Genomic DNA, 14,766 nt, shown 5'->3' with positions numbered 1-14,766 from the left:
CTGTTATGTTTCCTGCCTGTTTTGTTGTTCCCTTTTAGTCTGTTTGTTTGTTTTTATAATTGTTTGCCATTATAATGTTGTTTTAAAAAATCAATAAAATATAAATTATTTAAAAAAGAAATGTGCTGGTGTATATACTGTATATATATATATATAATTTATTTTTGTGTCTTTCAAAGAAATATGATGTTTGCATGAAGGCCGAGCCACATGAGCAACATTCTGAATAAACCCAAACAGGAGGCTGATCTGCAGATTCCCTCCTGGCATCCACTTCTAGCATACCGTGCTGCTCACTCTGCCAATAGTAGGTTCAGTCTATTTTATGTCTACATTTTAAATCCTGAAAAAAGAAACAGAAGCATCCAGGTGTTACTCTGTTACTGTCTCTGTGTTACTGTTTCATTGGTTTTCAGCTGAATTTATTTATGCTTCCAGAAGCTGTTAACTCGAGTCTCCAGTAAACTTTTGAGAATGTGTAATACTTTCATGACTAAATTCAAATCTATGGCATTTCAGTAAAGTTGTATTCAGACTTTTCTGGCAGAAGAGAAAACTTTAGAGCAACACTGATCCAGTAAATATTCACTGTAAGATTTCTGTTTTTCTTACATAAATGTCCTCGAGTCTAATTTGCAGATTCTAAGTATTTATTCTGTGCTCCACCTTACACCAAAATGTAATTCAACTCATGAAACATCCTCTTTAGTGTGAATGCATCTCAGGATGTGCCGTACCTGACTCAAAGAGCGAGGTGCATTTTCTGTAGTGACAGTTGTGGGCGTCTTCCTCGTCTGTATCGTACAGTCGCTCTCTCTCCAGACGGCTGTCAAACAGCTGCTGCAGCGGCTCTCTGTCCGCCCAGCGAGATATCACCTTCCCGTCCACAAAAGAGGCAAACATGGACGTCTCCAGGAAACGGGACAGGAAGTGTAAGTGGGTTGCAGACTGGACTGAAAGGAAGGAACCCTGAGACGGTGACGACCACAAACACATACAACAGAAACAGAGAGTTAATGTTCCTTTCATTATTGAGGTATCAAGAACAATTCATCTATGAAACAACATTTATTGTATTACCTTGTCAAAACTGGCAGTTCCCTCTCGGTTGCTCAACCAGGAGTCTAAATCCAGAGCGCTGTGGATAACAAACTCTTCATACCTGCCAAACATGGCGGCAAAACGTCCAGAAAGCACCTCCCTCAACTGAATGTTCAGCTTTGCATCCTTCATCTCCTCTTCCTCCTCCTCAAACACGTGTCTAAGCGTCTTCCCGCCATCCGACGTCTTGTCTCCTCCGCACCTGCGAGCCAGCGCCTGCAGCCTCTCCAAAACCGCCAGCTCCTCGCCTCCGAGATTCCCGTTCCTCCTGTCCTCCATCAGGTCCTCCAGCACCAGGCTGCTCAGGCGAGGGGAGGTGACAGCGGCGGCGGCGGCGGCGGTGGTCGTGGGCTTAGTGACGGCACTGCCCTGTGGAGAGAGTCCAAAACGCAGCAGAACCTCGCTCAGCTCCTGGACGAGCTCAGTCTGGTCTGGAAACAGGGGAAGGTCCTCGGGGACCTCGACACAGTGGTTGTCGATGTCCACAAAGCACAAGTTGGCCTGTGAGAAAAAAACACAAGGAAAACACTTTTCAGCTGGCTTCTCTGTCTGAATGTCACAAGAGGTTTAAAACATCTCCATGCACTGACTCACATTCATCACATGAACCAAAGTGTCTCTGAGCTTTAATATTAAATTAAAATCAGAGATGAAGAGTCATTCCATTAAGAGATTCTCAGTGTTTCACCATGATAAGTCCTTATTGGCAGATGAGATATCTGCATGTGAAGGATTATAGAAAGATTACTGTTATCACTGCAACAGGGGACGCTGTTGAAATCTGCATATCTGGCTTTCACACAGGCTGACAAATCATAAACCTGTGGGTTAACTGTGCCCTTTTGAATCCACTGAGCAACCAGTTACAAAACTGTGAGAAGGATTTTAAAAATAGTGCTTCTGTAAGCAGCGCAGTCAGCAGCAGCGTGGCCTTCAACAGTGACCTCAGGCGCTCAGTTTGCAGCCTCAGGGGACTCTGGGAGACGAGTTGAAGAGCAGACATCTTCTAACTCTGTGCATCTACATCTTATTAGTAAATGTTTCCTTTTAAGCATCTCTCTCAATCAAATAGGAAGATCAGACATTTTACAGTTTTCTCTGCAAATTGATATCAAGGAGGATCATTTAAGTGTTTTTTGATCCATTGGAACTACACTTAATACCCCCCTATTCCAACCCTAATTGTAAATGTTTCTTTAAACATTCCTGGCATATAACCACAGAGAGAATAAAATCGCAAAACTCAAGGAATGAACGCCAATTCATTTCCTAATTTTGCATGTATTATTCAGTAAGTCCCATTTCTCTGCATCCTTCATGCTCTGCGTTTTTTTGCTTTCATCCCCCCCCGAGCTCTCTTTCAAATTCCTTTTTTTTCTGGGGCAGAGCGACATCAAAGAGGCTTCAGTGAGATATTCATGCAGCAGAAAGTGAACTCGGGTTCAGTACTGGATTTATAAAAGGGAGGGGGGAAGGCGCCGCTCTGAGGATATAAACCGTCTCGACACGCTGTAGGCAGAGGGCAAAGTCAAACCTCAAAATTCAGCACAGAGCAGATCAGCAAATGGCTGTGAGAGCAGACCTCCGTTTAAGAAACGTTTTTTTTCTGAATGTTTATTTCTGCATCCTGATAATCACACTGGCAATGTTTCCCAGGAAACAACAGACACCTTTTGCACAGGAGATCTTTGTTTACTTCTTTTTTTTAATACTTTTTATTTGATAGTTTTGAAGAAAAACAACATAAACGGTCAGAATGAGCATATATACATTTGTATATGGTTTGTATAGAAGATCTACCCATAAGTGCATCATCCTCTTTACAGGCATGGATAAATATTTCTGTTAGCTCATTCTACGACAGAAGAGAAGGGAAAAAAATACAAATAAAAGAATAAAATAAAAAGAGAGCAAAAAAACAACAGAGCATATTAACTTATCAAAAAAATAAAAAAAATAAAATAAATAAAAATAAAAAGTGGGCCTACTCTAATAGTATTTATTTATCTATTTTTGTCGATGTGTTCTTCACCATCTGCTTCGCTCTTTGTTGATCTTCATTTCTCCCCTATATTAAATCTGTGTCTGTTAACTTCTTCCATCGTGACTCAAAGACGTCACCTAGATTCCTTATCCTCTGTGTAATTCTCTCCATATTATAAACCTAAATTCCATTTAATTATTTGTGGTGGGGGTTGGTTTAAGCCAGTTCTTAGTTTATTCTTAAGATTCTATAGAGGTCTTTGTTTACTTTTTGTACCTCGTGCGGTAGGTGGAGAGAGGACCGCTGAGCGCCGGCCCTGTGCTGGATACCCATGAGGAACGGCACGGGAGCGTCCAGGAGGTGATTCAGCGGCGTGGAAACGATGGGCAGGTAGATGTGTTGCCACTGGAACGGGAACAGCAGGGTGGTGATGCCCTCGGCCACCGTCATTAAACGCTGGTAGTCTGAGGACAGAGAAGGAGATAAAATGAATCACCTGCAATCACACATTATTTTTCAGGGGATGAAGTACATTCTGTTTAACAGTACGTTCATGAAGCTGTTACATCGGTTTCTTATGGATCTATTTAATTATAATCTTGTTTACAAGCCTCAGAGAACAGCGACTGTTAATGACTGTGGATGTTAAATACTCATTAAGTAGGCGTGTCAGTTTCTATGCAGAATTTAACCTCAATCCCACCAGTCCTGTTCCTATTGGATGTTACATTTTGGAGTAAAATGTGAAAGAAGAAAAACTTTTTAGCTTCATTAATTGAATTATGGCTTTCTCTAATGACTTCCTATAGCGTTGCTTTTCTATTGGAGATGCTTAATTCTAATTTATGTGGTTAAAGTCTTTCTATGTGATTTTTCACACTTAAATATAGAAATCAAGTTTATCCTCTGAAAATAACTCTGTGAGTCATGACTGTCTACAATGGGTGTAACACCCGAGTCCCACTGTCTGTGATGTTTTCAGAGTTTTCAGAGTCCTATCTTCACTTTGTTTACATCGCCGGGACGGCCGGCTGACTCCTCCCCTCGTGTATAAAAGTTGTTTAATTGAGGGACTAGAGAAAAGAAGAATAACATACTGTACTCACTGCTTAACTGTGTTTCTAGATCACGCTCATTTCAGGTAAATTTACATGCAGTGTGAAGATACGAGCAGAATAAAGATCGCTAGCATTAGCATGCTAACACAACAATGCAGCGCCAGTTGTTTTGGTTTCATGCTGGTGCTGTAGATCTGCTTTGATTGATAAGGGTCTTGTGATAACATTTCTCAGGATTTTGTGCTATACAAATAAAACGATGATTCATTGAGATAGTCACACTCCTACTGTTCAAGAATATCATAAAACAGATTCTACATATGACTGTATTTGCATTCAAGTAATAGGCATATGTTTGCAACATAATATTTTGTACTACTGTCTATAATATAATAACTTTATTGTGTGATTACCCTGAGAGTAGAGCAGGACTTGTGTCTCCAGGAGGGCACAGGTTAGTAGTTGCACCATGCTGTCGACCCCCAGCAGGGAGAACGCCTCTCTGAGGGGATACTCCCCGAGGGGAAGCTCCCCCGGCCCGGGCCGCTGGCACAGGATGGGTCCCTGCACCCCGTGGAACCTCAACGACCTGCCTGGTGGGGGCAGCGGCACCTCATACAGGATGTTGTGGATGTAGCTTTCTAGCGGGAGGGGCGGGGCGGTCTGCGACGTCACCGCCTGGTGCAGCTGAGACAGAAACTGTCGAGAAGCCTGGAGGAAGGGGAGCGGCGTGAGGAGGCAGAGGGCTTTGGACACGTACAGGGTGTCCCGCGCCGGGTCGAAGGAGCTCGCGCAGCCGAGGCAGGAGTTGACCCCGACCAGGGACTCGGCGTCCGACTCGTCCAAGCTGCTCACGAGCGAGTCCATGCTGGAGGTGGAGGGCGAGGAGGCGGAGGACGAGGACGAGGACGAGGGAGAGGAGGCGGAGGAAGCGGAGTGGTGCTCCACGTGGTGCATCTGGAAGAGAGTCTGCATGGCCGTGATGATCTGAGCGCAGGTCACCTCCTCGTAGAAGGTGTGGACGAAGCCGTAGGCTCGGGCGCCGTCGTCGAAGGACATGGAGAAGGAGTGAAACTGAGGGTCGAGTCTGTCGGCCTGCGTGCAGAAGGAGAGACCCCTCGGCATGCAGAGCTGAGGAGGAAGAGAAAACATAAAAGAGGAATTTAAATTAAATGTTTTCCTGAATGATGACTTCATGTTAATACAACCATAAAAAAACACAATCAAATATGTAATTCCAAACAACTCTGCTAACATTTAACAAAATAAATGAAAATGTTTTAAACACTGGCAGTATTATACTTTGACATCTATCAGAATCAGAATCAGGTTTATTGTCCAGGTATGTTTACACACACAAGGAATTTAACTTCAGTGAACTGTGCTCTCTTATGTACAGGTACAACATTAAATATCAACAATAAACAGAATAAGAAAAGACTCATATTTACATAAATATGAAACAGTGCAGTGGTGAATAGTGTAAAAGATGCTGAAGTAACATGATGATAAGTAATTATATTCTATTATATTATATTCTACTATTTTATTCCAATTGGACTATCTTATGAGCTAAAGGAAAACATCTTGACATAAAACAGACACAAGCTTATCGACTACAAGACACGAGGAATAGCTGAGTATGTACATCCAAAGATCACCATGACAACATAGAGTTCTTTGTTCTGTGCAAACCACTTAAAGGGATACTTCACCATCTGCATTAATCTTTGTATCATTAGAAACCTGGTAGTATTTTTGAATGGTCGTGCATCCCGCCCTCATTATCCCCTGAGATGAGAAATCTTTGTATTTCTGAGTCTGTAAAGGAGCTTCAAGTGACGTAAAATGACGATTTTTTGCGTCACTGGAAGCTGTTGTGGTTAGCGGGGTGAAACTACAACGCTAGTTCCTCATATTTTCGACCACTGAAGCTACAGACCAATCACAGATCAGTGGGTGGGAACTCACTCCCAGAATCGAAACTTAACGTCCGCCATATTGCTTGGAAGCTAAGCTAACAGGCTCTATGGAGAAAGCTGATGATGGAGAAAAAATATAAATATAGAGGCGAGACGGCTGCTGCAGACAGACCAGTCTTGTGTTTTGGCTGCTGGCCGCCGCGAGCCAAGGCAAGTACGATATTGAGATTTATTTCATTCCATCTGACATCTGATACTTCTCATGAGGCTGATGCTTTCATCATCCTGACCTATATTTTCAACTAGAGAACAATAAACATGTTCTGTTTCTTTATACCAAAAAAGCCCAAAAAGAACTCTGAGAAGCTACGAGAAGCAGCAAACAAGAAGAGCAAATGATTGAAATGACTTATTTTCTCATATTGATTATCTGGTTGTTTCTCTACCATGAGCACATACAGGACACACATACTGTAGTCCTCGTTTTCATTTCTACGGTTATGAGAGAAAATGGACGACAATGAAAACAAGGGCGGCCATGTTTGTAGTGTTATTGAAGATCTCACCATGTTGACGGCATCTTTACTGAAAGGGTTTCTGTCTGTGTTTTCAGGGTAGTGCACCAGAACCTTTGACTTGAAGGATCTCCGAATGGGGCTCTGCTCGAAGCCTTCTCCTGCAAGACAGACAAACGACAAAAAGAAAAAAACGTTTAGGGGCATGATGGCATCAGCAGCGCGGCGTGATCTTTCACCTTCATCATGGCTGAATACGTGATGACAGCAGCTTTGATTTCTGAAACAGCGCGGACAGGACGGCCTTGTTTCATCTGTTGCCGCCGGTCGGAGCGGTTCTGCGGAGGAAGAGGGAAAATCCCTTCAAGAGTTATGTAACTCCACTGATTAGCATAAAGATGGACTGGAAATGCAGCACAGCATCGTCCCTGACACACTGCAGCACAAAACTCTTTATGCATGTGGGGAGCAGAGAAGAGATAAAATATGCTGCGTCTTCATCCGTCAGGAGGATGAAGGATGGGAGATTTGTGAATAACAGCTACCTGTGTATGTGAAGGGCTGAGTTGGCAGTGGATGCAACACACTCTTCACTTTATATTCTGATTTTCACAACGCAGGGATTTGATGCACGGCTCAAAGTTTCTCCTCTGTTCACTCTCTTGTGTCAGCTTCCAGCTCCCGTTACAGTCAGAGGTCGATGTGTTTGTGCAAAAGGAGCAGCTAAAAAAAGACATAGAAATAAGCTGTGTGTGTGTGTGTGTGTGTGTGTGTGTGTGTGTGTGTGTGTGTGTGTGTGTGTGTGTGTGTGTCAGCAGTGAATGAGGTGCTTTCATTCCTCGTCCCCTATGTGAGGCTTGCCCTTGGACAGTGCTGTCTGGCTTGATGTTCAGATTGAGCTGACAGCACCGCATGACGTGAACAAAATCGAATATAAACCACCGGTCTACTTTTAGGCTGCAAACTTTTAGACGTGTGGTCATCACTTTGTTTTCAAGATCCTCTATTCTAAGTTCATCTCCCCCCAAAAAATGAAGAGATATGGATGTTTACATTTCTGTTTTAATCCACATGAGAAAATACACAGACTGATCCACTGTTCAATACTTCAGTAACGACATGAAGTGGGATAATCAAACATAAGATCCCATATTGGCTTTATCTCACAGTATCTATTAGAGCTGCACAATTAATCGTTATCACGATATGAGCGTTCACATTAAACACATCGCAGAAGTTTTCATTTATCGCAATAAATTTTTGTAAACAAGCAACGCTTTCTAACTCAGCATCAGACATTTTAACTATAGGATGGAAACCGGGGGAAATGTTCATAACATGCTCCCACACCGTGTTGATGAAGCTTAAACCAGCTATCAAATGGTGCCAAGTTAGTGGTGAACAAATCTGTTAATATAATGGATTCAGGAGGAACATGTTCAAACAATCTGGTGATTGACATGGGTCAAAGCACTTCATATCGTTATCGCGATATAAAACAATGTCATCACACACATCGCATGTTTTCCTTACATCGTGTAGGCCAAGTTTCAATCTGATGCTCTTAATGTTTTGCAAAATAATTGTGTTTGCAAAATGTTTCACTTGAATCCAAAATACATTTTAAAAGCTTTTTTTCCCCGACAACTACAGCAGCATTGATTAAGCTGAGGGGAGCGTGCCTATGTTCCCACATTTCCTTTTTCATAAATTTGGATCAGATTTTATCCCCCTTTCTCCCAATTTGGTAGCCAATTACACCCAACATGTGTCTGTAGGTATGTATATGCATATATGTAGCATGTGATTGTATTACATGTATATACCGTATGCGTATTTGTACTTATCTGGTTTTGTTTGTCTGACTTAAGGAAAGGAAAACAAGGGTTCAGCATCTACAAGCTCTGCTTCAAACGAAACCCTTTTCTACAGCCTATTTTATTTTTGTGATTGTGACGATTTCTGCTGCTGCTGATCGAAATAAAATTACCCAGTCATTAATTTACTATAAAGTGCTTCCAAAAAGATCTCGTGGGAGGATAGGGCTTAAATTGAAGGGAAATGAAGGAACACAAGACCTCATTTTGAAAATGTCCTAGAAACGTGGGAACATAGGGCCGACCCCAAGCTGAGTCAGCAGAAAGTTAGCATCAAAAATGTTGTAAAAGCAGAGCCGTTATACCCGGGTCAAATATACACATCCTGTACTGCGTGAGAAAGCATCATGTTTACATGTTTACATATTATTTTGTGATCATTGTGAGCCCTCAAAATGCAATATGATGACATTTGAATGAATTGCTCAGCCACGGTGGAGACAGTCAAAGAAACTCGGCTACACATTGGAGAGTGAAGCTTTGAGGGATTAAAACGTTAAAGTGCTACAAGAAGAAGTATTTGGGTAATTTAAACATATAAACAGAGAAAAACAAACACTGAAGAGAATCGTCTCTGTTATGTGTCATATTATGACAAATTAGAGCTTTGGGAACACTGAGCTCATGGGAACATAGACACACTCATTCAGCATTCACCCGTCCACCTCACCTGCCTGAGATGACGCACAGCACACAGAGGGAAGGAACACCACTTCAAGCTACACTGAGTCACCCTGGTAGGTGGGAGATACGAGCTAATGGAGGAGAGAGCGAGAGTCAATGTTCTTTGCTACAGATAGAAATTGGTGTCAGCGCTGAAGGGGGGAAGAATCAAGCCTCACAGAAGGACACCTTGTTGCTATGGTAGCAAATTCCGCGGCGGCCTTGAAGGCAAAGCTACGTCACTTTTTTTGTTTCATCAGCTGACCCAATTTAGAGAGACAATCATTTAAACACGAGTTTCCACCAAAGAGTCTCACAGAGTCTTATTTAGTTAACAGTGCATATTGAGAGGGAGGTTTGTTTCAGCGTGAGAATGAGAGCTTCAACGCCTCTTTCAGTCAGGCTGTAATTTGAATGTTTCCTTTTGCTCACCATAGAAACAAACACAGAAGAAACCATGTGTGAGCTGAGGATGTTAAAGAATGAGATAGAAACTGAAATGTACATTTAACATTTGGCCTACGTCATTAAAAAGAGACAACTATCTTATCACAATTTACTGAAACCAAAGAAAATCCTTTCAACTTGCTTGTTTTGTCTGACCAGCTATAAAAAGAATGTCAAGATCGGGTGAATTAGCCTAAGCTCAAGTGGGTGTAGGTCTTCCTACAACAAATGAAAGTCAATAAAACTAAGGGTTAACACAAGTTGTGATGTCATGTGATCAAAATAACTTCTCAAATGTCCAATCATAGATTAGAATGATACAAGCTTCAAACAGGAAGTACACAGCGTGAAGACCACCCAAAGGTCAGGGACATAATGTTTAGACAAACTTAATGTTAAGGATATACATTTCTTATAAATAAAACAATCCTACTTTTTATTATCTGGATGTTTTTATGATATGCTTGTTCATCAAAAAATATTATATTGCGTTGTACATAAACTCTATATTTGTTATTTTAAATTAAAATTTCCTTTGTCCCACTTTAGGAAACATGCAAATCATACTGGATGTTCTCTTTGGGTTTGATTAGGGGACATCCTACTGGGTGTGGATTTAATGTAAAGCTTCATGTTGTAATATATCCCAGAAGTCTAAAATGAAAAAATGTTAGACTTAGCCACATTAGGCTAATTCACCCATATTCAATTTGATATAACATTTAGCTCCTTAACATTTTATGTTTTGTGCCCTAAGTTGACATTGTGAGAAAATCTGTTTATTTGATGGATTTCGAGGGGGGTCCAACACAAAAACAAAAACACAACAGTGCAGTGTGATACAGACAGTCAAGCACAAAATACACACACAAACATAAAGGCTCTCAAACACCCATGTATCCCTCCCGCAAAGCCACAGCACCCACACAAAATCATCAGAGGTAGACGCACATAATGACATATGCAATCGAGAAAACAAAAAGATATGAAGATAAGAGGACATTACCTTTAGAAGCAGCAACATGGTTTTGTGAGAAAAGTAAAAAATGTGTAGTGAATTTATTGTTCTGATGTTTACAGGTAGATTGTTCCAGTCATCATGTATCTGTACATTTATAATGTGTCATTTCAAGTTGTTTTCTAGAGGTCACAACTTGTTTTTTTCTCGTATCCCCACAGCTGCAAACTTTTGTATTATTTTGTTTGTTTTCATAAACTGAACTGAAAATCTTTTACCCATTTTTTGTTGGAACTGAGTAAAAACCCAAAGTGGAATTTTGAGTTGGACTGTTTCTGGACTGAGGGATTGTGGGATATTGAGTATTTGTTATTGTGTGGGTTGAGTGTTTGAGTTTATATTGTGGGTTCACAGGGTTCATTAATATAATACTATTTTTGCTTTGAGTTACATTGGTTGTAGAGTTTTTATTTGTGGGGTTTTGTCATTGAATGTACGGGTCACACTTCTTCAAATAATCCAAACAAAAAACTCAACTAAAACTTAAAACGACAAAAAACAACCGACTTATCTTAAATGCCAGGAGAGAGAGACCTGGCTGACACCCCGAAAACAAAATATTAAAGGATCATCACATCTCAAAGTCAAACTGTCACAGGCTGAACGTACTTCATTAGTGTGTGCACGGGCAGCATGTCTTGGTTTGACTTATCACTGTGAGCAGTGTATTATTGTTTTGTTTTCTAAATCACCATAAAATGCTCCCAAGAAAACAATCTTTGTTGTCTCGAGATAATTATAAAAATAAACTATTATCATGGGAAAACCAACTTTGTAACTTCAAGATAACGAGAAACACAAGACCTTGAGAAAACAAACAAAATGCATTTCTGTTTCAGCTCTAATCCTCAGTACAGAAAAGTCCTTACCGCTGTCACTAGAACGTCCATATTGTCTATGTTTTACAGGTGATTTTGACTTTCATATTCATTCCCAGGTTCGGACATTAATCACAAAGATGTACAGCCTTAAACGGTTCCCCCATGTCTACATCAGGCTACACTTTATCAGGAAATGACCGAGCACTCAGAAAGACGATCATCCATCATTTAGAAAAAAAAAATGTAATTTTAACAAAATGAATCACCCCCCCTCCATCCCTTCCATCAAATCATTACACGAGTCCATGAGGGGAAGATATAAACAGTGGAAAGAGATTAAAATGTGCAGCAAATGGCAGCCGGCTCTGAATGACGGACGAGGAGATTTTCCTTTTTTTTTTAGCTTAAAACAGTTTAAATCAATTCTTCTTTGCATCACAGATTTATCCATCCACTCGAGATTAATCACCAAAAAATGACACATTTTTCCCTTTTTGTCTGAAACACAGACTTCTGAGCTTAAAATAAAAAAAGATAAAAGAAAGTGTGGCGGGGCCTAAAAATAAGATAAGACACGCTGGAATTTCTTTTTGTTAAAAAAAGACAAACAACTCGGTGCAGTGTCTGTTCAACATTACAAAGCAGCAGCTCTCAAATGTTTCGGTCAGGGAGTTCTTCTTGCCCTCTGCTGATGTCCCCCCCCCTCCGTATCAGTCATCAGGCCTGAACGGGGCCTGAAGCCTCCCCGCCATCCAGCGTGCCAACAGGCAACAACGTCATGTGAAATTTGATTAGGCTGCAGAAAACACAAAGTGGCATCTATTGAGAAGCCAACAAGAGCAGATTGTTTCTCTGTAGGCATTCACTAATGACACACACACACACACACACACACACACACACACACACACACACACACACACACACACACACACACACACACACACACACACACACACACACACACACACACACACAGATACTGCATCATCCAAAGACTGTACTTGTTTATTAGAAGAATGGACGCCTCTGGCTTTGCAGCAGTATGAGGGATATGTATGGAGAGAATGAAACCCCCTTTAGAGGAGCAGAGACCCCATGCTGCTGCAGAAAGGACCTGCTGTTACATAAGCAGATTGCTGGAGCTTTGATATTACCAGCCAGTAGCTGCGCTGTCATCCCTGCAGGGAGCCAGATATCGCTCCCCTATGGTTAGAGAGTGAGCACTAAATAATCTGCAGCCTGGCTACCCTCTCCAACATGATACAGTCAGATTTGATATTTAGGCTACTAAAAAAAAAAAGGCGTTCAGCTGAGGGAGAAAAGTACAAAGGCAGGGGGTCTGGTTTCAGCCCCCTTGAGGATCTGGATACATTTCTGCTATAAAAGAAGAATACAAGGTGTGATTCAGAGCTGGAAATGAGGCTGGAGCCGTCTTTAAGTTGCACACTTACACCCGTGTTAAACAACCTTAATAAGATTTTAAATTTTAACGCTGTCATGTTAGCACACTGTAACATTAGCACACTGTAACGTTAGCACGCTGTCATGTTAGCATGCTGTCATGTTAGCACACTGTAACGTTAGCACGCTGTCATGTTAGCATGCTGTCATGTTAGCACACTGTAACATTAGCACACTGTAACGTTAGCACACTGTCATGTTAGCACGCTGTCATGTTAGCACGATGTCACGCAGCCTGCAACTGATCCCTTGCACTGTAACTTTGAACTCTTTTTTATATTTTTGCTTTATTTATTTCAGTTAATTTCATTTGAATTATTATTTTTATTTGAACATATTTTCAGATTTAATAATTTCAGTGATTTTTTTAAAATGTTCTATTTTAATGTTTCTTTTCTTTCCTCTGTCTTGATGCTTTTTGATGTCTTGTGTGAAGCACTTTGAATTGCCTTGTTGTTGAAATGTGCGTTGCGTGGTTCTTCCCCCCGCACATAGTGATGCACATGCAGAGCAAAAAACACGTGTGTTCATCACGAGAGCCTCTGGGTTGAGATCTGTCCTCACCTTATACCCAGCTGCATGTCAACACCTCAAATTGGGAGAACACCACCTGATCCCTGCTTTTTTCTAAAACTCCACAAATATACAGCATCAGGAGCAGCATCACTATACAGCTGTTATCACCGTGGCAACAACGTCACATTTCTGACCTCTATGGGCTTTCTGGTGAGAAGGGCAACAGGAACTCGAAGGATACATCTGTGTGTGTTTTTTTTTTGTTACAGCAGTAAATTAGAGAGCAGATTATCACTGCTCTCAGATTTACAGAACAGAACAGTGTAATCTGGGAGCTGCTGTGTTATCCATGAAACCACCACCAACACCGCCTGCCTGGATGCTCCATCTGTGCTCCAGTTCTTTTTTTTTTTTTATTGGGCAGGAACAGACACTGTTGTCATCTCTCTCTATTAAACCCTTTCTCTGCTTTATTTTTATTCATCCTGGTAGAGACGTGGATGACTAAACATTTATAATCTCAGAGCTGACAGGCTCAGAAATATGATGAAAACACAGCGGAGGGAGGTGCAATGTTTTCCCAGAGCAGACATTACATGAAGGGAGAAGACAATGGGTTGAAAAATGTATTTACATTGTTTGAACTAGTAAGACATTTGGGATCTCTTGGATGTCTCTGGTTAAGGTTACCTTTCTCTAGCACTACTGTCAATATTTAGAGATGCATTTATAATTACACAAATCTTGACCCAAAAAAAAACCTGTAAACAGATTCTGAAATTATTTGAAATTTCTTATTAATTAATTAATTAATTGGCTTTCTACGCAGATCCTGACAGATAGTGTGTGATCAACAAAGGAAGAGAGGAAGAGAAATATGACGTCCAATCAAAACAGATCCAAATGGATGTCACTCCGCCACACATGGCCTAAACCAAGTGGTGCATTTTTTTAAAAACATGAAGTAGCCCATGACATCAACACATCGCAATGTGTGTCTGTGTTTTGTAATGTTGGAATCTTTCCCCCCTATTGTTTATAGACCGTGTACCTGCTCCGTAGTCCGGCTCCAGGCCCGTCTCCGTGTCCACCCCACACACAACAAAATAGTGGGCGAAACGGCAAGAAGCCGCTCCTGTGATCGATCCTGCAGTCCCGTTCATCCTCGATGCGATTATTATTGTGTGTGTGTGTGAGAGAGAGAGCTCCGTTTACTTCTTCTTATTTGGCGTGGTGGATGTTCATAGCTGTGAGGAGGACTAATCCGAAACCGAAGATCCTGATCCGTGCGCTGCCTGTCCGCGCTGTGATTCTGCTGCTGGAGCTCCGGAGGATCCAGAGATGGTCACCCAGCCTGGGAGGAGGGGGAGGAGGAGGGGG

The 14,766-nt window shown here is 41.4% G+C and overlaps 2 protein-coding genes across 2 annotated transcripts in view; one reads left to right on the top strand and one right to left on the bottom strand.

The window, feature by feature from the left end:
• Positions 1 to 14,742, bottom strand: part of LOC132972343 (DENN domain-containing protein 5B-like) — a 27,964-nt gene extending 13,222 nt beyond the window's left edge. Inside the window, exons 1-6 of the mRNA XM_061035108.1 lie at positions 14,438 to 14,742; positions 6,632 to 6,741; positions 4,557 to 5,274; positions 3,362 to 3,549; positions 1,081 to 1,602; positions 738 to 969 (exon numbers count right to left, since the gene is read on the bottom strand). Coding sequence (XP_060891091.1) covers positions 738 to 969; positions 1,081 to 1,602; positions 3,362 to 3,549; positions 4,557 to 5,274; positions 6,632 to 6,741; positions 14,438 to 14,549 — 1,882 coding nt within the window. The 5' untranslated portion in view covers positions 14,550 to 14,742. The remainder of the gene's footprint in view (positions 1 to 737; positions 970 to 1,080; positions 1,603 to 3,361; positions 3,550 to 4,556; positions 5,275 to 6,631; positions 6,742 to 14,437) is intronic.
• The window catches only part of LOC132972342 (membrane-associated guanylate kinase, WW and PDZ domain-containing protein 2-like), a 212,363-nt gene that overhangs the window by 130,191 nt on the left and 67,406 nt on the right, over positions 1 to 14,766 (top strand). The window lies entirely within an intron of this gene.

The sequence above is a fragment of the Labrus mixtus genome, chromosome 4 (assembly GCF_963584025.1).
Source record: "Labrus mixtus chromosome 4, fLabMix1.1, whole genome shotgun sequence".
Lineage (NCBI taxonomy): Eukaryota > Metazoa > Chordata > Actinopteri > Labriformes > Labridae > Labrus > Labrus mixtus.
Note: the sequence above shows the minus strand (reverse complement) of the source record. Positions and strands in the feature narration are given on the sequence as shown.